Source organism: Ursus arctos, unplaced genomic scaffold (genome assembly GCF_023065955.2).
Source record: "Ursus arctos isolate Adak ecotype North America unplaced genomic scaffold, UrsArc2.0 scaffold_20, whole genome shotgun sequence".
NCBI classification, from domain to species: domain Eukaryota; kingdom Metazoa; phylum Chordata; class Mammalia; order Carnivora; family Ursidae; genus Ursus; species Ursus arctos.
In genome coordinates this window covers 48,000,422-48,021,050 of record NW_026622875.1, presented here as the reverse complement: position 1 = coordinate 48,021,050, position 20,629 = coordinate 48,000,422, and the positions used below count along the sequence as shown (strand labels likewise).

General features: G+C 46.2%; 2 protein-coding genes across 12 annotated transcripts in view; one reads left to right on the top strand and one right to left on the bottom strand.

Moving 5' to 3' along the window:
• CTNNB1 (catenin beta 1) overlaps positions 1–2,012 on the top strand; it is a 38,722-nt gene extending 36,710 nt beyond the window's left edge. For 3 of the 8 annotated variants that reach the window (XM_026496792.4, XM_048216247.2, XM_048216248.2), the window contains 2 exons: positions 722–942; positions 1,245–2,012. In XM_026496792.4, the coding sequence (XP_026352577.1) occupies positions 722–930 (209 nt within the window). In that variant the 3' untranslated portion in view covers positions 931–942; positions 1,245–2,012. Of the gene's footprint in view, positions 1–721 lie in introns of all 8 variants that reach the window. The other 5 variants (XM_026496794.4, XM_048216250.2, XM_048216249.2 and 2 more) reach the window with 2 other exon arrangements.
• A 4,730-nt stretch (positions 2,013–6,742) lies between these two features.
• The window catches only part of ULK4 (unc-51 like kinase 4), a 592,175-nt gene continuing 578,288 nt past the window's right edge, over positions 6,743–20,629 (bottom strand). For all 4 annotated transcript variants that reach the window (XM_026496788.4, XM_026496790.4, XM_026496789.4 and 1 more), the window contains 2 exons: positions 9,632–9,717; positions 6,743–6,921 (listed from right to left, as the gene is read on the bottom strand). In XM_026496788.4, the coding sequence (XP_026352573.1) occupies positions 6,858–6,921; positions 9,632–9,717 (150 nt within the window). In that variant the 3' untranslated portion in view covers positions 6,743–6,857. The remainder of the gene's footprint in view (positions 6,922–9,631; positions 9,718–20,629) is intronic.

Here is a 20,629-nt window from a genome sequence, read left to right as displayed (position 1 = left end):
CGGCAGCATCACACCGACAAATATGTGTCACGACTACTGGGCCTCTGCCGTGCAGAATGTTTCAAGTTGCCTTTGTAGTCCCTTTTTTGGTCAGAGAACCTATAATATCTGTGCCTGCAACGCACCCAGGAAGTGAGAGTATGGGGAACTCTGACTCCAAGCTCAGATCTGGGGTGAATCTGCATAGTTCTATTATCAGGGTTTTCCGAAAAGCTCATTCAGATCTGGGTAATGGAGATGGAGCATGGGGTAGACTGTGAACAAATACAACTATTCACCTTATGTTTATAATCTCATCTGGGTTTTCCTAAGTATTAAGCCACTGAATTACATCCGCCAGACCGCCTTGCTTTTGCTTTCATCTCTTGCCCATGACTTGTTGATGCCTGGGCGGTCAAACACACAGTAGACTGCTTGCTGCCCCTCCTCAGGGATTTTCTGTCTCCTAAAGCAAACACAAAATTTTCATTGGTAAACGGATGGTGTGGGTTAGAACCTGCTGGTCTGCCTCTCATGGAAACAGACTTTGTATAGCCTTGTGGGTGGCCTGGCACTGAGAAATTACTTGGTTGAAGAAAGCTAGAAGTTGAAGAGGCTAGAAAGGCCTGCTTTCTGAGACAAGTTTGCTGCTATTGAGGGTTCATGCCTTAGCGTTAACTTTAATGTCTTTCTCCTTTTTCCCTCTGTCCCTTGCCCCTTGTTGCCACCCTCACTCCTCTAGATCCCAGCTATCGTTCTTTTCACTCTGGTGGATATGGCCAGGATGCATTGGGTATGGACCCCATGATGGAGCATGAGATGGGTGGCCACCACCCTGGTGCTGACTATCCAGTTGATGGGCTGCCAGATCTGGGGCATGCCCAGGACCTCATGGATGGGCTGCCTCCAGGTGACAGCAATCAGCTGGCCTGGTTTGATACTGACCTGTAAATCATCCTTTAGGTAAGAAGTTAAAAAAGCCAGTTTGGGTAAAATACTTTTACTCTGCCTACAAAACTTCAGAGAGACTTGGTTGGTAGGGTGGGAGTGGTTTAGGCCTATTTGTAAATCTGCCACCAAAACAGATACATACTTTGAAAGGAGATGTCTTGGAACATTTGACTGTTCTCAGATTTCTGGTTAAGTGGTCATGTGTGGAAGTTATTAACTTTAATGTTTTTTGCCACAGCTTTTGCAATTTAATACTCAAATGAGTAACATTTGCTGTTTTAAACATTAATAGCAGCCTTTCTCTCTTTATACAGCTGTATTGTCTGAACTTGCATTGTGATTGGCCTGTAGAGTTGCTGAGAGGGCTCGAGGGGTGGGCTGGTATCTCAGAAAGTGCCTGACACACTAACCAAGCTGAGTTTCCTATGGGAACAATTGAAGTAAACTTTTTGTTCTGGTCCTTTTTGGTCGAGGAGTAACAATACAAATGGATTTTGGGAGTGACTCAAGAAGTGAAGAATGCACAAGAATGGATCACAAGATATGGAATTTATCAAACTCTAGCCTTGCTTGTTAAATTTTTTTTTTTTTTAAATATCTGTAATGGTACTGACTTTGCTTGCTTTGAAGTAGCTCTTTAATTTTTTTTTTTGCAGTAACTGTTAGTTTTTTAAGTCTCTCGTAGTGTTAAGTTATAGTGAATACTGCTACAGCAATTTCTAATTTTTAAGAATTGAGTAATGGTGTAGAACACTAATTCATAATCACTCTAATTGTAATCTGAATAAAGTGTAACATTGTGTAGCCTTTTTGTATAAAATAGACAAATAGAAATGGTCCAATTAGTTTCCTTTTTAATATGCTTAAAATAAGCAGGTGGATCTATTTCATGTTTTTGATCAAAAACTTTATTTGGGATATGTATGGTAGGGTAAATCAGTAAGAGGTGTTATTTGGAACCTTGTTTTGGACAGTTTACCATTTGCCTTTTATCCCAAAGTTGTTGTAACCTGCTGTGATACGATGCTTCAAGAGAAAATGCGGTTATAAAAATGGTTCAGAATTAAACTTTTAATTCATTCGATTGTGTCACCTTTTTCTCTGCCAGTAAATGGTTTGTGAGGATAGTTTATTTAGCTTCATCCTGAGGAAACACACATAGTGAAATAATTAATTTTAGTTGTAATGAGAGAGAGAGCCTTACATCCAGAGGGGATTGTCTGCCAAGTTTCTTTAACAGTGGGCCCTAGGTTAAGTTGCACCAGAAACCTCAATTCAGAGGCGTGTCATGTGGTCTTTGGGCTACATGGAACCAAACTGAAAGCCTACAGATAGGCTTCCCCCGCTCCAGACACCATCATATGGTTCCTTTCTAATAAGTAATAATGAAGAAGAATTAACTACCGGGATTTGGATTTCAAGCACCTTCACATAAATGTGACTCATTTGGAAAGGGGAATTCCTTCAACTCCACTTTGAACTGAAAATTAAGATGGTTTAAGTGTTGATGTTTATCTTGAACATAATCGGACCAGAATGAGCCTTCTTCCACCTGTCTGCCAGATAATCCTGTCATCCTGGCGGTAGGTCTGACAAGCCTTAGTTTATCCCTCAGGGCAGAGTCAGTAGCCCTGTTAAGACTTGTGTTTTGGTCTTTAGAAAGAGTGCAAGTGTTTTGTGCTTAGGGAGAGCTGTTTGAGTTACCAGGTATTTTTATTTAAGATCATGACCATTAGATAAACAAACATGTTCACTTCCTTTTGGTTGAAGTTTTCTGAAAGCCACTGTGGTCTAAAGTGTAATTGGATTGGAGAGGAGACCCTGTACCCGGTGGGGTGGTTGGTTTCAGGTTCCTTCCAGTGCAGGACAGACAGAATCATGCCAGCATCACAAGCAGCTTCACATGACGTACCACAGCAGCGTGTTTCACTTGACTTGTTAAAATCAGAAAACATTTTCAGAGCATTGCCTAAAATCATTATAAAGTTCTTAAAAATATAAAGTTAATCTGATTGAGCAAGGTAGTTCTGCAAGTATTCAGTAATACAAAGGGCCATGAACAGCCAAGACACTGGGAAGAACGAGGGGGGAAGACTTGTTCCACCAGTGGTCAGGGCCTAACTAGAAGGGTAGAGGTAGTAAACAGTTATTGGCACAGAGACACATACAGAAGGGGAAAGTGGAAGATGTGGACATAGTACTAAAGAGGTAGCACTGGAGGTCAGTGTGAAAAGAGGGACTTTTTAGTAAAGGTGTGGAACAACTGGTAGCCATTTGGAAAAACTGAAAATGCAGGGGGGGAGAAAAATCCATGACCCACAAAATACCAAGATTTTAAAGACAAGTAGGGTCAGTATTAATGATTTTTCTTTGCCTCAAACTCCATTATTATGGCTTGGGAGAGCACTGCACGACAGCCCACGTGTCCAATAACGTCCTGCATTAGAGAACTACAGCTTCACACGGCAGTGTGGGGATACTGCAAACAAAACACACTGACACATTGTGACAAAAGTCACAAATGCATGCTTTAGGTCTTTATTGATCGAATAAAAGGGCAAACGAGGATATCACCCATGGACGGTAAAAACAAAAGCAAGGAGGTGACTGGATTACTACAGAAATCAGAATAGTGGTTACCTGGGGATAGGGGGCGCCTAAGACATTTGATCCCATCGCAGTGACCACCACTAAGCTAAGCTGAAGAATGCAGCTCTTTTCCATATTGGAGCAGATGTTCCAGACGTGAGGCTTCAATATGATTATTTGAATCCTTGATAGAGAACGATCTTAAATATGCTTTTTAATTTTTGTTTTGATTTCTGTAATAAAAACGGCTGAATCATGCTGTTTGGTTTATAAAGTGGAGGGTGCCCAGTTGATTGCAGTTATTTTGTTCTGATAAGTGAGAATTTAAAATGGGCTTACCTTGCCTTGAGTGAGTCACCCACCAGATGCAATTGCAGAGTGAGGGGCGAGGCTGAGAAGATGGTGCTTCCTTTTCCTCCTCTGTCAGCGTGCTGGGGGGGGGGGGGAGTCCCCTGCCCCTCTCCACCCCACGAGTGAGCTAGAGGCAGGTGTACCACCTCTACAGTAAAGGCCCTGAAATGGGGTTTTTAAAAGACCAGTCTTGCTTCCAGGTCACATCAGGACTCCACACCTCCCTGGTCCTCATTCTGGGCTGTGACTTCTTGTTTCTCCGTAGTCTTGTCCCCGCCCGCCCCACTTCCCTACCAGTTCCTTCCTATAGCTCCTATCTTAGCTTCTGCATATGTCCATAGATTCTGCCACCATATTTTTCTGTCACTGGGGGAGGGAGAAAAAAGGGAATCTTGCTTTGAGCCAAGATGGAGAGACCCAGTTCCTCTCTCACCTTGGCCAAGGGCCTTAGCCCCCAGAGTTTCTGCTTTCTGAGCTGTGTCCCAGGGATAAAGCCTGCGTACCATCAGATAATCTGAAAAGCCTCAGGGTAATAGGGGAACCGTGAAGAGCTAGACGAGTACAGAGAACTGCGAGAGTAAATTCCATTGCTGCGTCCTACAGACCCATAGCCTTAGCTGCCCTGATGATTGTCTCCTCCTCTCAGGACACCTGTGGCCAGACTGTGGCTCTTCAGAGGGACAGACCCCCTCCCCTGGGCACCAACTCTCAGGCTGTAAGTTAAGGGAAAGGTCTTGAAGCTTTCGGCCTGCTGTTCACGGAGGGAAAGGGAGTTCTGTGCAGCCATTCACTAATCTACTCTGCAACCTCTGACACCATTTGTCCCTGAAGAGGCTCAACTAATGGTTGTAGCCAATTAAAGAGCAAATAGCTAAAGCACAAAAGTAGGGAGAATGAGGGCCAGTAGGTACCTGGGTCTGGGCCTCTTGCCACTGCCAGAATCCTGAAAGCTCTAATGGGCCAGGAGCCAGCAGCCAGCTCTTCTCTTAGAACTGGAGCCAGCCTGGGAAGCCAGATAGGAGGGTATGGGCCTCACACGGGGAGGGCAAGGAAGGGTTAGCCCACCTAGCCAAACCTGTTCATGTCCCCTATGCCCGGTCTCAGTGGGACCAGGGCTGCTGCTTGTCCCTTGCCTACTCAGATACGCTCTTCCTGAAAGAGGTTATGCTGAGGGGCTCTGGGCCAAGAAGGGTCCATTCAACAAAACCATTCTGGAATGTTAAAACTGTTTGTTTTACCTCAAACAGCAAAGACTCCTCCGTGCTCAACTAAAAAGCAGAATCTTCCAGTGCTCAGAAATACCTTCTGGGAAGACTCCAGGCACAGAACTCCAGGGCAGTCCCCCCAAGAACTGAATGAAGGGAGAGAACAGATTTATTTCCTGGGAAATTAGGGAGACCCATGCCAGTTCCCTGGACCCAGCAGGCGAGACAACTAGAGCCGAGGGCCAGGCCTCTGGCTGCTCCCCTACCCCAGGACTACAGGCAAAATCAGTGGGGCCAGGGCCAGGCCGAGGTTGAGCACATGACCCAGTAGGACCTAGCCTGGAGCCTCCTCACCATGGGCAGTGAGTAGGCTAGGAGAGCTGGAAGGAGACTGCGTGCTCCTGGGTGGACCACTCCGCCATAACTACTCCCAGCTCGAGCTCTGGGTACTCCTCTGAGGGGCACACAAACCCTGTGAAGTCAGGGCCCTTGGGCACCTGGACTGGCTCCTCTGAGCCTGTTTTCTCTCAGGAAATGAAGCTAAGGCGGCCTGCTTTGTAGGTTGTGGTGGCGAGTAAATTAGGTAACGTGTATGCTCGTGATGGAGTTGGGCACAGAGCTGCGGTTTCCATTACTAAGCCACGTGGAAGCTGGCAAACTACCCAGATCACTGTGGTAAAGTGGGGCTGTTGGTGACATGACCAGCTTCCCGTGGTGCAATAGATGGGACCACCTATGTGCCCTCTTGTGCTTGTCCCGCCCATTCTGCCTGCTTGGTGGTTGCCGTCCAGGGCAGGATCCCACCTGGGCTTGGGATGGTGTCTGGTAGCAGGACAGCAGCTATTGATCTAGTCTAGCCTCACCCTTTCATTTTACAGATGGGGATGTGGGCCCCAGAGAGGCTAAGGAAGGGCCTCAACTTGCTCAAGTGGTTCGACCTGCCCAAGGACCCACCCCTACCCTCCGGACCAGATTCAAGAGTAAGCCTTCTTCAGTACCACAGTCCCAGCACCTTTCTGCACTGTGCACCCAATATTTCCACGGGCTTCTTACATACATAAGAGGTTTAAGGGCATATGTGTGAGAGAACATAGGAAGAGGCTGGAAAGGTGGTAAGGGTAAGGGGGTAATCAGCAGGAGTTGGCACCAAAGTAGAACCCTCCCCCCATCCCGACACCTAGATGGGCAGACCTTCAAGGAGGCCAGGGTTCCTCAAGCGGTTTGCATCCTTTAGGCAGACTTTGTACTACCTGCCTGTTGGTGGAGCCTTGCCCAGCCCTCCCCAGGATTCTTGGATTCAGGTTTTGTCCCTGAAACGAAGAAAAGCCAGAGAGGTAAAACTGGGAGGAAGACAAGAGGCCAAAACTAGCTTCCAAAGGCTTGCTCTGGAGCTGTGGCTGGACGAGCATTCATTCATGCCTAGTCCTGCCTTTAAAATCTCTGGAGAAATGCTCACAAATGCCGCAGGCTGAGGACTGTGGCTTCTCGTCTTGATTTGCACAGGCGTTCGTGGAGGCCTACCTAGCGCACACATAGAGGAAAAGCACATTCTCAGAACAGCTCGCACACCCGTGGTTTCCAGATGCATCCCACAGGAATGAAGGAACCACTCCATTCTGATGGGTTTCCTAGGGCCCAGGGTTAGTGAGAACACCTCAGCCGGAAGGTTCTGGGTTCAGCTGACTTTATTAGGTGCAAATAGAGCTACGGGTGGCGATGTGGTGAATATGTGTAGCCAAGGGCTGGTGCTGCAGAGCAGGCTTGTGCTAAGGGCCTTCTTGCCTAGTGTCCAACAGCTTGGAGGATTTCCAGGGCCAAGGAGGCCACCACACTGTCAGCAGATGAACTGTGAGAAAAACCAAAGCAGAAACACTTAGCCATCTCCAGAGCAAAATGCGCCCTCTTCCAAAGGGGCCGGCTCTTTTGTAGCTGAGTATTTGATGGACCCCCTACTTCATAAAATTGCCCTGTGTATCATCTTGAGGTGCAGAAACAGAACACTCAGGCTCCAAGGCCTCAAGGTGAGAACCCCTCAGCCCACAGTCCCAGAGGGCTCAGAACTGGCCAAGCGGCACCCCTGCACTAGGCCTGAGCTCCTGCCCCCCCCCACCCCAGCTGAGCTGCTTTGGCCAGGCACGCTGACACTGAGTGGTAAGGGCAAGTCAGCAGCCAGCCCCTGCCTAGCCCGGGTCCTGCAACGGGCCTGTCCGGAGCCTGCCTGCAGCCGACTTGGGTGCAGGGCCAAGATCCCCGACCTGCTTCAGATGCTGGCTTTCCCTGCTCCATATTGCCACTTCCCGGCCAATGAGCCAGGAGGCTTTGGCTTTCTTGCCCTCCTAGGTGTGGATGTGCTGTCAAGAGCTTAACATGGAAAATTTGCTCCTGGAGCAAATTGAGACACATTTAAACCTGTGCCTTAACAACTGTTAGCAGGGAGAAGAACGACATACAGCGCTGCCTTGAAGTATAAAATTAGCTCATGGCAGACTCCTGACTACACAGAAATAGAGCTGTTGCCAAATAACCAGGGGTGGGGGTGCTGCATAAGAGGTGGGTCACAGTGGACGGGGCTGTGGTCAGGAGACAGTGCCACGCATTCCTGCTTTGCGCATCAAAGGTCCCACGGGATGACAAGAATGTGTTTGAACTCCGCCTGATCCCAGCTGAGTCGAGGCTAGGCTGGTGGAGTCCTGCTGCCCACCATGCCCACCAGAGCAGCCCGGAGGCCCCAGTGACTGGCAAGGAGGGTACACCGACCTCTGGCAGCGCCACACTGGAACTGAGCACGGCCATCCGCTCATTCTTGGTCAGCATAAGAAGACCTTTTCTGATTGGGCCATCCGAATGAAGTCCCAACAAGAAAACCTCGTAGCAGCAACCCCCCCAATCCAACCCAAGATCCACCTGGTGTAGACATTTCAGTTGCTGCAGTGTTGGGTGGTGGTGCAGGATGGGCTCCCAGCTTCATGGAGCGCTATGTTTTGGCACATTTGGTCCAAATCTGGGTCCAGCGCTGAGAGGTGCTGGCTTTGGCCTCAAGGCAGATGGAGGCCCCTGCTGGACGAGGGCTCCCACAGAGGCAGGCGCTGGAGAGCAAGGGCTCTTGGTGCTCTCCGCTCAACCCCAGTCTACCAGTGGCTCTCCCGGGCCCTCCTTGGCACCCATCTGCTCAGAGTGGCTTCATCACGGCACAGGCCCAGGTCTCTGGGGACAGATGGCCCATGCTCCTCCTCACAGCAGTGTCGTAGGAGGCCTGTGGCCCAGCCTAGGGAGTCACTGTCCATGCCTTACACAACAGGGACCCAGCAGAGTGAGGAGGACCCCCCCGAAGCTAGCCTGTTCCTCCCCCTCACCTCACAGAAACCACCCCTTTGGCTTAAACTTCAGAGAGGGACTGGGGTAGTCTAGGAGATGGCATCCCTTCTCCACAGACCGCTTCTCAGCAATGCCCCAGCCACAAATTTTTTTCAAATTAATACTGAACCCAAAACACCAGGAAGCAGAATTCAGAGAACCCTGTGATTCTGAAAACAAACCACCAGGAAACGCTAGCACCCGTTCCATGTCTTGTGTGGCCAGTGAAGGCCCAGCACCCCTTAGCAGGTGGATCCTTCTCCCCAGGAGCCGGAGAGCAGCTGAAGCTCAGGGGACTGTGGCCCCCGCCACCTCCCTCAGCTCTGGGCATGGCAGCCTGACCACAAGCCCGGCTCTGGCATTGTCCTGCACAGTGAGCCATTATCCAGCACAGTCTGACGGCAGGATGGATGCCTGCGGGCTGCTTGCTTCTTATTCCCATGAATTTTTCTTTGGTCACTTGGTATTAACAGTTCAGATACAGTGTAACAACTTGTAAGCCCTACCCCCCCCCACCTGCTACCATCTCTCAAGTTCAGGGGGTGTGTGGGGGGTGTCACTGTGGGATGAACACTCCCTGCAGCCCTTACTTTGCCGAGATACCGGTTCCCGCCTTCACAGCGTGTGACGAGCTTCTGGGTGACAAGGCAGCCCCCGTCTGTGGAACTCGCTTCTAGCACATACTGCACATAGAGTGGAGAGCTGAGGACCAGGAGGCTGGCCTAAGCACACACTGTCAGCTTCTGGGTGACACACGGTCTGTTCTACACGTTCCAAGTTTTCCCTGTGGACGTGGCCGAGGAGGACAGCCTGGTGCTGTCAGTCCTGATCCCAGCTCTGCCCAAAGCCCCGTGAGGTGGTGACAGTGAGGCCATGTGTGCACAGGCTGGCCACCGCCTTCCTTGTGAGGTTCATCACATCCCCCCAGTTTCCCTCCCCATCTCTCTTCCCTATAGATGGGAATATGCCTTCCCGGCAGGGCTAAGACATTCTACTTTTCTCCCTCCCCCTGCTGACCTCCCCAAACCTCTGCGACCAGCACAGTGGGGATTCCCAAGGGGGTGGAGGAGCACAGCAGCCCCTCCCACACTGGCAATGACAGGCCGGAAAGTATGGGTCCTGGGGAGTGGGGGGACGGGCAAGAGGAATGTGTGCTTGCTAAGCCCAGTAGACTCTCCACTGCTCCTCCTGGGCCTACTTACCCCCCAGCTGGGGCCAGCCACTCCAGAGCCTGCAGAAGGCTGCCTGCATCCTTGAGGCTCTCCAGGTGCTTCTCATTGGATGTTACCTGCAAGGGAGGGAGAAGAAAGTGGTTGGCTGACCCATCCCTGACTCAGGCCCCATTGGGTGGGCACCCTGGGTCTCAGGCTACTGGTGGTGTTACAGAGCATGCCCCGAGTCCTACCGCCCAGGGAACTGCTGACTGAAGCAGTAGAGGCAGACAGTGGCGGCCCCTGGGGAGGTGAGCAGGAGGGAGTCCGCTGGGGAGGAGATAAGCCAGTTCGGGGTGGGGTGCCTCCCATGGGTCCCTCGGGAGAGTTTGTGTTCTGGAAGCCTGAATTTCTGAGTTAGAGCAAATGATGGTAAATGAACTTTTCCAGTTGTTAGAGACAGGACTTCTTGGGGCCTTGAGCCCAACACAACCTCTTTCATATGGACAGAAGAATCACAGGTCTGGGTGCCTGGAGATCTGGGGGACCTGAGGGGAGAAGCACTAATAACCAAACCAGGGCACATACCCCTTCCCGAGTATCCAGGGAGATAGGCCCTTGCTCATTGCCACGGTCCTGGGAGTATCAGGAAAAACACATGGGAATCTCTGACTCTATGGCGCCTATGAGCTGAATCATACGCTCTCTGGGTTGGAAAGGCCTAGATGGGAGTGGACCCAACCTGGGCTTCCAGAGACCTCCTCATAAAGCCCTCCATAAAAGTCCATGCCTGCGAGGCAAGAAGAGAAGTCTTTAGGACTTGCTCCTCCTCTTAATTCAACTTTTGTGTCCGATTTTTGTCTTTGTTATTTTAATAACATTTAATAACATAATTTAAAAACATTTTATAATAAATGTTTGCATGGCGCTTTACCTTTCAGAAGGCTCTGCAGTCTCCTGTCAATTTTCTCATCTATTCTTTTTATTTATTCACCTTGCAAGGTAAGCATGTAGGATGTTTTATAGATGAGATAATGGAGGCTTAGTGAGATTAAGGGGCCACAACAGAGGTACACCTGGAGCCCGATCCTCTTTTTTTTTTTTTTTTTTAAGATTTTATTTATTCATTTGACAGAGAGACAGCCAGCCAGCGAGAGAGGGAACACAAGTAGGGAGAGTGGGAGAGGAAGAAGCAGGCTCCCAGTGGGGCAGGGAGCCCAATGCAGGGCCCGATCCCAGGACCCTGGGACCATGACCTGAGCCCAAGGCAGACGCTTAATGACTGAGCCACCCAGGCGCCCCCTGGAGCCCGATCCTAACCTCACCATGAAGCTGGAACCAGGCTGGCCTCAGCTGCCCCCCAATACTCAAGTGTTCTGTCTTTCCACTTGATCATAGTGACCAGGGCTGGATTTTCATTTCCCAGATTCTCAAGAAGAGGCTGAACATTTCTTAGTCAATCACTCATGGTGACAGGAAGGTCATAGGGGTAATTAGGCCTTAACGCAGACTCTAAATTACACATGAGTGAATTTGCACCTCCACTGAGATCCTATCCCACCTTCTGAGTGCGCCAGCGACCAGCTGCCAGCTCAACTGCATCAGGTGTGATTTCTGCAAAGATTTGCATCTTAAAAGAGCTGCATGTAAATTTGTTCTGAAATTACACCCAACCTGATGAGTTCAAAGGCTACTATTTGAAAATGTCAGCTGTAGTTCAATTATGTCTGAAGTAAGCATAAACTTATACTACAGGGGTCATCAGAGAGGATTCCCACCTGATTTTTCTCAAAACTGTGCCACATATGACTCAGTTGAGCTATGTCCAGAATCACTGCCCTGACCAGCCCTACCGTGGGACTGTGTGGAGAGCACGTGCTCCGAGGCAATTACCCCACAAGTTGCAAAGAAATAACAAGACTACATTTGCTCACAAGGCGAGTTAGAAAGTGCGAATAGAAAACTACAGTGAGAATGAGGTGATCAAAGGAAGAGATCAAAACAGCATCATGTACAGCTGACATAAATGTAGCCATAAATGATGCCAAAAGAAGTCATTGAAAACTGTGGTTTGGCCACTTAACTGAACTCTTAGTTTTTAAAAGATTTATTTTATTTTATTTTATTTTATTTTATTTTATTTTATTTTATTATGTTAGTCAGTATACAGATTTATTTATTTGGGGGGGTGCAGAGGGAGAGAATCTCTAGCAGATTCCCCACTGAGTGTGGAGCCCAAAATGGGGCTTGATTTCAACTACCCTGAGACCGTGACCTGAACCAAAACCAAGAGTCAGATGCTCAACCGACTGAGCCACCCAGGTGCCCCTTAACTGAACTCTTATTAATAACATTAGTAGTCCTCTATATAAAGACAAGTTAATTAGAAAACAAATATTTTAAATAATATCAGTCAGAAGTTCTAGTTCTGGGTAAGATGGAGAAAACACATGCCACCCTTTCTCTCCTTCTAAATGCAGTTTTAAAACCTGAACAGAATGCACAGCAGAGCTATTTGGGAACACTGAAAAGTGAACAGCAACAGGTAGACTGGGGAAATGCACTGAATACAAAGCACCACTAAATTGGTGGTGAGTTCACCACTTCTTTCCCTCCAGGATAGCCTGGCTTGAAGTCAGCATGGTGGGGCAGAAGAGAGAGCTCCCAGGCAAACCAGGTTTGAGGAATGGGAAAGGAAACTCCCAAAAGCTCACAGAGAACAGATAAAACCCTCAGGGTTTTTTTCCTCCTCTCCTTTTCCTCAATTCTTTTATCCAGGGCCCCAGGAAATTCTGTGGTGGCAGTGGCAACAGCAACAGCAGCCAGTGACAGGAGCCCCAGCCAATACTACCCCCCTACCACCCCCTCTGTTCTCACCAATGTTTAGCCCAGATATTGCAGTAAGTGAGCAATTTATGGCCAGACAGAAAATGGGAAATGCAAGAAACCAGAAAAGTACTGGGGAGATAACAAATCAGGAAGAGCTTGAGAAACAAACCCCATAAAATTGTTTATAGCTAGTAGGCTTACCCTCAACCTGTGCATGCATGGAACTGATCCAAATGACATACCAAAAACTTAGGGAACTGAGCTAATATACCTTTGTCCAGATCCCAGGCTGACCCCTAGAAGATGGACACATAAAATAGGCCCAAATATCATTGCAACTGACCTGACATTGAAATTACTATCCTAACCTGCAGCCTGATCATGACCAACATAATTACTTGCTCAAATAAAAGTATCAACAGTCTCTGTAGGGTTCACACTAGGCACAGTGTCTCATAACATAATATTTAAAATAGCCAAGATAAAATCCAAAATTGCTCAGCATCCAAACAACCATGAAAATCTCAACTCACATGAAAAAAAGACAACACAAAATAAATAACAAGATGACACAGATGTTGGAATTATCTGACAAAAACTTTAAAGTCTTATAAAAATGCTAAAACAAGCAATCACTAATGCTCTTGAAACAAGCATTAAAATAGAATGTAGCACTCATAAAACAAGCATTAGAGTAGTAGTAAAATAGAGTGAAGTATTAGAATAGAATGTAAAAAATTAGAAGATATAAAGGAGAACCAAATGAAGATTAAGAACTAAAAATATAACTCCAAATTTTTAAAAACCATGCCAAATAGATTCATTAGCATAATGGAAAGAGGCAGTGGACCTGAAGACAGATAAATAGAAATGATCCAATCAGAGCAACCGGAGGAGGAAAAAAAATTGAAAACACAGACAGAGCCTCAGGGACCTGTGGGACAATAACAAAAGGTTTCTATCACTGGAGTTCCAGAATGAGAGGGCAGAGCATGAATGGATGAAAAGTATTTGAAGAATTCACAGCTAAAACTATTCCAAGGGTGATGAAAGACATAAATCTACAGAGTCAAAAAAAAAGTGAAAGACTCTCAAACAAGATAAACCCAAAGAATCCACATCCAAACATATCATAATCAAATTTGCTGAGGACAAAGAAAGCATTGTGAAAGCAGACAGAAAAAAAATGATACGCTACTTCTAGGGGAACACTGATTTGAATTACTGTGGATTTCTCATCACACTGAGGTCAGAAGAGAGTGACACAGAAAACAAACACTAATGATGGCGGCGCCGGCTGGTGACCGGCTGCTGGGCTTAAGGCAGGAGTGATCGCTTGAGCTGTGAGGACACTCTTGAAGAGCGCGAGTCAATGTGAGTGCGACAACTCGCGCAGTCCTGGGAGTGAAACACCCAGGGCCAACGAGCCACGAGCCTCCTGAGGCGTGAGGTATCTGTCTGTGACTCCTGCTGTCATTACAGCTCCAGAGCGCAGAGTCCTCAGCCAGGAGGTGCAGCTGGCCAGCCCCAGGCCCCGGCCTCTGTAATGAGAGCCCCGAGCCACTCTCTGTGTCGCAGCTTCGCAGGTGAGGGTGACTGTCAACTAGTGAAAAAAGGGATCCAAGGTTCACGACTATCTTCTTACTGGCAGTGGAACGACCTGTGGAAACCGGCAATCCATTCTCATTTAATAAATCTCTGGAATTCTTCTGGCCTCTGTGATCAAGGAGCACTTAGTTCTACAGTTGTGTGCAGAGCACTGGGTTTCTACCTGCCTGTAAGATTGAGGTCATGAACTCAAGGTACGGAGACTGAGGTCCACCTCGCTCTGTACTGGGCATGGAGACTGCTTAAAATTCTCTCATCCTGGAGGGAGTTAAGATGGCAGAGGAGTAGGGGACCCCTTTTCCAGCTGGTCCTCTGAGTTGAGTCGGATAGGTACCAGACCAGTCAAACATCCACGGAATGAGCCTGAGACGCAGGAAGATACATCTGGATCTCTACAAATGAACGTCTCCAGCGCCGAGTATTGAGGTACGAAGCAGGGAGCCGTGAAACCACGCACAGATATCGGAAAATAAACGGAAGGGGGAGGGAGCCTCCGCGTTCGGGCAGCAGGAAGCGGTAACCACCTGCATGGGGGAGTGGGCGGACTCACGGACCGGCACCTGCGAGAGAGCAGACTGAGACCAGGAGCCGGGGAACGCACGCGACCAGACTGAAACGGAGCTCCGGTGTGCTCACTGGAACCAGACTGAGACTGGGAGCTCCGGGAGCACGCAGGGGCGGCTGGCAGCTGGCGGTGTCAGAAACACAAAGGACAGAGATGCGACGGCCCTGGAAGTGAGGGCTGGGACGCCGGGTGTGGGGCACACATCCCGGGACGCTGCAGGGTTGAGCAGCAACAACAGAAAGAGTTAAAGTGGCCAGAACATCAGTGGAGAATGGTCCGCGATCCCACTGTTCTGAGACAGAGGCTGAGATTCGGCCACTGCTGCTCTGACTCTCAGAAGAGGCACAGCAAACCACCAGGGAAAGCCGCAAGAGAACAAAAGCCTGGAAATACCAGCTAACAGTGTGCCCATCCCCAACCCCCTTAGGGGACACGGAGACTCTACCCAAACAGGGTTGCCTATCGGCGCGGCAGGCCCCTCCCCCAGAAGGCAGGCTGAAAAATCAAGAAGCCCACATCCCTAAGATCCCTATAAAACAAGGGCGCACGGCCTGGGTCCCGGTCAATAATTTGGGCTCTGGACAACCCCGCAACCTCTCATCATCAGAATGACGAGGAAAAGTCCCCCCCAGCAAAGAAAAGACAATGAGTCTGCGGCCTCTGCCACAGAACTAATGGATATGGATGTAACCAAATTATCAGAAATGGAATTCAGAGTAACAATGGTCAAGATGATGTGTAGACTTGAATAAAGTATTAACGAAAATGTTAATGTTATAAATGAAAATGTTAATGAGAATCTCTAAGGGCGGAAATGAGAACGAATCTGGCAGAAATAAAAAATTCTATGAGCCAAATGCAGTCAAACCTAGGGGCTCTGACGGCCAGGGTAAATGAGGCAGAAGAACGTATCAGCAAGTTGGAGGAATGGTTAGTAGAAGAGAAAGCTAAAATAGAATCTGGACTTAAAAAAATCCCCGTGCAAGAATGTAGGTTACGGGAGATTACTGACTCAATGAAACGTTCCAATGTCAGAATCATCGGCATCCCCGAGGGGGTGGAGAAAAACAGAGGTCTAGAAGAGATATTTGAACAAATTGTAGCTGAAAACATCCCTAATCTAGCAAGGGAAACAAACATTCGTGTCCAAGAGGCAGAGAGGTCCCCTCCCAAGCTCAACCACGACAAACCTATGCCACGTCACGTCATAGTGCAATTCACAAATATTAGATCCAAGGATACAGTACTGAAAGTGGCCAGGGCAAAGAAATTTCTCGTGTACCAAGGCAAAGGTATCAGAATTATGTCAGACTCGTCTACACAGACCTGGAATGAGAGAAAGGGTTGGGGGGCATTATTAAAGCTCTTTCAGAGAAAAACATGAAGCCAAGGATCTTCTATCCAGCAAGGCTGTCATTCAGAATGGATGCAGAAATAAAGACCTTCCAGAATTGCCAGTCATTGACCAATTTCGTAACCACGAAGCCAGCCCTACAGGAGATATTAAGGGGGGTTCTATAAAGGTAAAAAGGCCCCAAGAGTGATACAGAACAGAAAGTCACAATCGATAGAAACAAAGACTTTACTGGCAACATGGCATCATTAAAATCATATCTCTCAATATTCAGTCTCAATGTAAATGGCCTAAATGCTCCCATAAGTGCCACAGGTTGCAGAGTGGATAAAAAGACATGACCCATCCATTTGCTGTCTACAAGAGACTCATTTTGAACCTAAAGATACATTCAGACTGAAAGTAAAGGGATGGAATACCATCTTTCACGCCAGTGGACCTCAAAAGAAAGCTGGGATAGCAATTCTCATATCAGACAGATTGGATTTTAAACTAAAGACTATAGTTAGAGACACAGAAGGGCACTATATTATTCTTAAAGGATGTATCCAACAAGTGGATATGACAATTATAAATATATATGCCCCCAACAGGGGAGCAGCAAGATACACAAGCCAACTCTTAACCACAATAAAGAGACATATAGATAAAAATACACTAAGAGTAGAAGACCTCAACACTCCACTATCGGCAATAGACAGATCACCTAAGCAAGAAATCAGCAAAGAAACAAGAGCTTTGAATACCATACTCGACGAGTTGGACCTCATAGATACATATAGAACACTACACCCCAGAACCAAAGAATACTCATTCTATTCTAATGCCCATGGAACATTCTCACGAATAGACCATGTTCTGGGTCACAAAACAGGTCTCAACCGATACCAAAAGACTGAAATTATCCCCTGCATATTCTCAGACCACAACGCTCTGAAATTGGAACTCAACCACAAGGAAAAATTTGGAAGAAACTCAAACACTTGGAGACTAAGAACCATCCTGCTCAGGAATGACTCGATAAACCAAGAAATCAAAAATCAATTTAAACAATTTATGGAGACCAACGAGAATGAAAACACAATGGTCCAAAACCTATGGGATACTGGAAAGACTGTCCTATGGGGGAAATACATAGCCATCCAAGCCTCACTCAAAAGAATAGAAAAATCTAAAATGCAGTTTTTATATTCTCACCTCAAGAAGCTGGAACAGCAACAGAGGGACAGGCATAATCCATGCACGAGGAAGCAGTTGACCAAGATTAGAGCAGAAATCAATGAATTAGAAACCAGAAGTACAGTAGAGCAGATCAACAGGACTAGAATCTGGTTCTTTGAGAGAATCAATAAAATTGACAAACCGCTGGCAAGACTTAAGCAAAAGAATAGAGAAAGGACCCAAATTAATAAAATTATGAATGAAAAAGGAGAGGTCACAACCAACACCAATGAAATTGGAAGGATTATTAGAAACTTTTATCAACAGCTTTATGCCAATAAACTAAGCAATCTGGAAGAGATGGAGGCCTTCCTGGAAACCTATAAACTACCAAGACTGAAACAGGAAGAAATTGATTTCTTAAACAGGCCAATTAATTATGAAGAGATTGAGTCAGTGATAAACAACCTTCCAAAAAACAAAACTCCAGGCCCGGATGGTTTTCCTGGGGAATTCTACCAAACATTCAAAGAAGAAATAATACCTATTCTCCTAAAGCTATTTCAAAAAATAGAAACAGAAGGAAAGCTACCAAACTCATTCTATGAGGCCAATATTACCTTGATCCCCAAACCAGGCAAAGACCCCCTCAAAAAGGAGAATTACAGACCGATTTCCCTAATGAATATGGACGCCAAAATCCTCAACAAGTTCCTGGCTAATAGAATCCAACAGTACATTAAAAGGATTATCCATCATGACCAAGTGGGATTCATCCCTGGGATGCAAGTGTGGTTCAACATTTGCAAATCTATCAGTGTCTTAATTTTATCCGGAAGGAAAAATTAAAAAATCACATGATTCTCTCAATAGATGCAGAAAAAGCATTTGACAAAATACAGCATCCTTTCCTGATTAAAACCCTTCAGAGTGTAGGGATAGAGGGTACATTTCTCAATCTCATAAAAGCCATCTATGAAAAGCCTACAGCAAATATTATTCTCAATGGGGAAAAGCTGGAAGCCTTTCCCTTAAGATCAGGAACTCGACAAGGATGCCCACTCTCGCCACTATTATTCAACATAGTACTAGAAGTCCTTGCAACATCAATCAGACAACAAAAAGGGATAAAAGGTATCCAAATTGGCAAAGGAGAAGTCAAAATGTCTCTCTTCACAGATGACATGATACTCTATATGGAAAACCCAAAAGAATCCACTCCCAAACTATTAGAAGTTATAGAGCAATTCAGTAATGTGATGGGATACAAAATCAATGCTCAGAAATCAGTTGCATTTCTATACACGAATAATGAGACTGAAGAAAGAGAAATTAGGGAATCCATCCCATTTACAATAGCACCAAAAACCATACGTTACCTTGGAATTAACCAGAGATGTAAAGGATCTATATTCTAGAAACTATAATTCACACTTTTTTTAAAGATTTTATTTATTTATGTGACAGAGAGAAGAGGGAACACAGCAGGGGAGTTGGAGAGGAAGAAGCAGGCTCCCAGCAGAGGAGCCCGATGTGGGACTCAATCTCGGAACGCCGGGATCACGCCCTGAGCTGAAGGCAGACACTTAATGACTGCGCTACCCAGCCGCCCCTATAACTCACTCTTGAAAGACATTGAGGAAGACACAAAAAGATGGAAAAATATTCCATGCTCATGGATCGGAAGAATTAACATAGTTAAAATGTCCATGCTACCCAGAGCAATCTACACTTTCAATGCTATCCCGATCAAAATACCGAGGACATTTTTCATAGAACTGGAACAAATAGTCCTTCAATTTGTATGGAACCAGAAAAGGCCCCGAATCGCCAAGGAACTGTTGAAAAGGAAAAACAAAGCTGGGGGCATCACAAGGCCGGATTTCGAGCTGTACTACAAAGCTGTGATCACAAAGACAGCATGGTACTGGCACAAAAACAGACACATAGACCAATGGAACAGAATAGAGAACCCAGAAATGGACCCTCGGCTCTTTGGGCAACTAGTCTTTGACAAAGCAGGAAAAAACATCCAGTGGAAAAAAGACAGTCTCTTCAATAAATGGTGCTGGGAAAATTGGACAGCTACATGCAAAAGAATGAAACTTGACCACTCTCTCACACCATACACAAAGATAAACTCCAAATGGATGAAAGACCTTGATGTGAGACAGGAATCCATCAAAACCCTAGAGGAGAACATAGGCAGCAACCTCTACGACATCGGCCAAAGCAACATTTTTCATGACACATTTCCAAAGGCAAGAGAAACAAAAGATAAATTGAACTTGTGGGACTTCATCAAGATAAAAAGCTTCTGCACAGCCAAGGAAATAGTCAAGAAAACTAAAAGGCAGCCCACGGAATGGGAGAATATATTTGCAAATGATGCTACAGATAAAAGACTGGTATCCAAGACCTACAAATAACTTCTCAAACTCAATACATGAGAAACAAATAAACAAATCATAAAATGGGCAGAAGATATGAGCAGACACTTTTCCAATGATGACATACAAATGGCTAACAGACACATGAAAAAATGTTCAAAATCATTAGCCATCACGGAAATTCAAATCAAAACCACACTAAGATACCACCTCACGCCAGTTAGAATGGCAAAAATTGACAAGGCAAGAAACAACAATTGTTGGAGAGGATGTGGAGAAAGGGGATCCCTCCTACATTGTTGGTGGGAATGCAAGTTGGTACAGCCACTCTGGAAAACAGTGTGGAGGTCCCTTAAAAAGTTAAAAATTGAGCTAGCCTATGATGCAGCAATTGTACTACTGGGTATTTACCCCAAAAATACAGACATAGTGAAGAGAAGGGCCATATGTACCCCAATGTTCATAGCAGCATTGTCCACAATAGCTAAATCGTGGAAGGAACCGAGATTCCCTTCAACAGATGACTGGATTAAGAAGTTGTGGTCCATATATACAATGGAATATTACTCAGCTATCAGAAAGAACGATTTCTCAACATTTGCTGCAGCATGGACGGCACTGGAGGAGATAATGCTAAGTGAAATAAGTCAAGCAGAGAAAGACAATTATCATATGATTTCTCTCATCTATGGAACATAAGAACTAGGAAGATCAGTAGGGGAAGAAAGGGATAAAGAAAGGGGGGTAATCAGAAGGGGGAATGATTACTTAAAAATAAATGAATAAACTTAAAAAAAAAAAAAAAAGGAAACTATTTAGAGAGAAAGGAAATAACACCAGACGGAAATCTGGAACATTAGGAATGAAGGAAGAGCAACAGAAATGGTAAATATCTGGGTAAACATAACAGACTACTCCCTCTGTTTAAAATACATTTGATGGTAGAAAAGCAGAACATATTATATTGTCTCATAGGGTTTTCAACATATGTAGACATAATAGAAATGGAACATAAAGGGGGGAGGATAGAGGAATCTATAAGGTGGTAAGGTTTCTATTTATAATTGAAGTTGTAAAATACTGATTATAAGTAGATTGTGAAAAGTAAAGTCTTTTATAATCCCAAAAGCAACCACTAACAA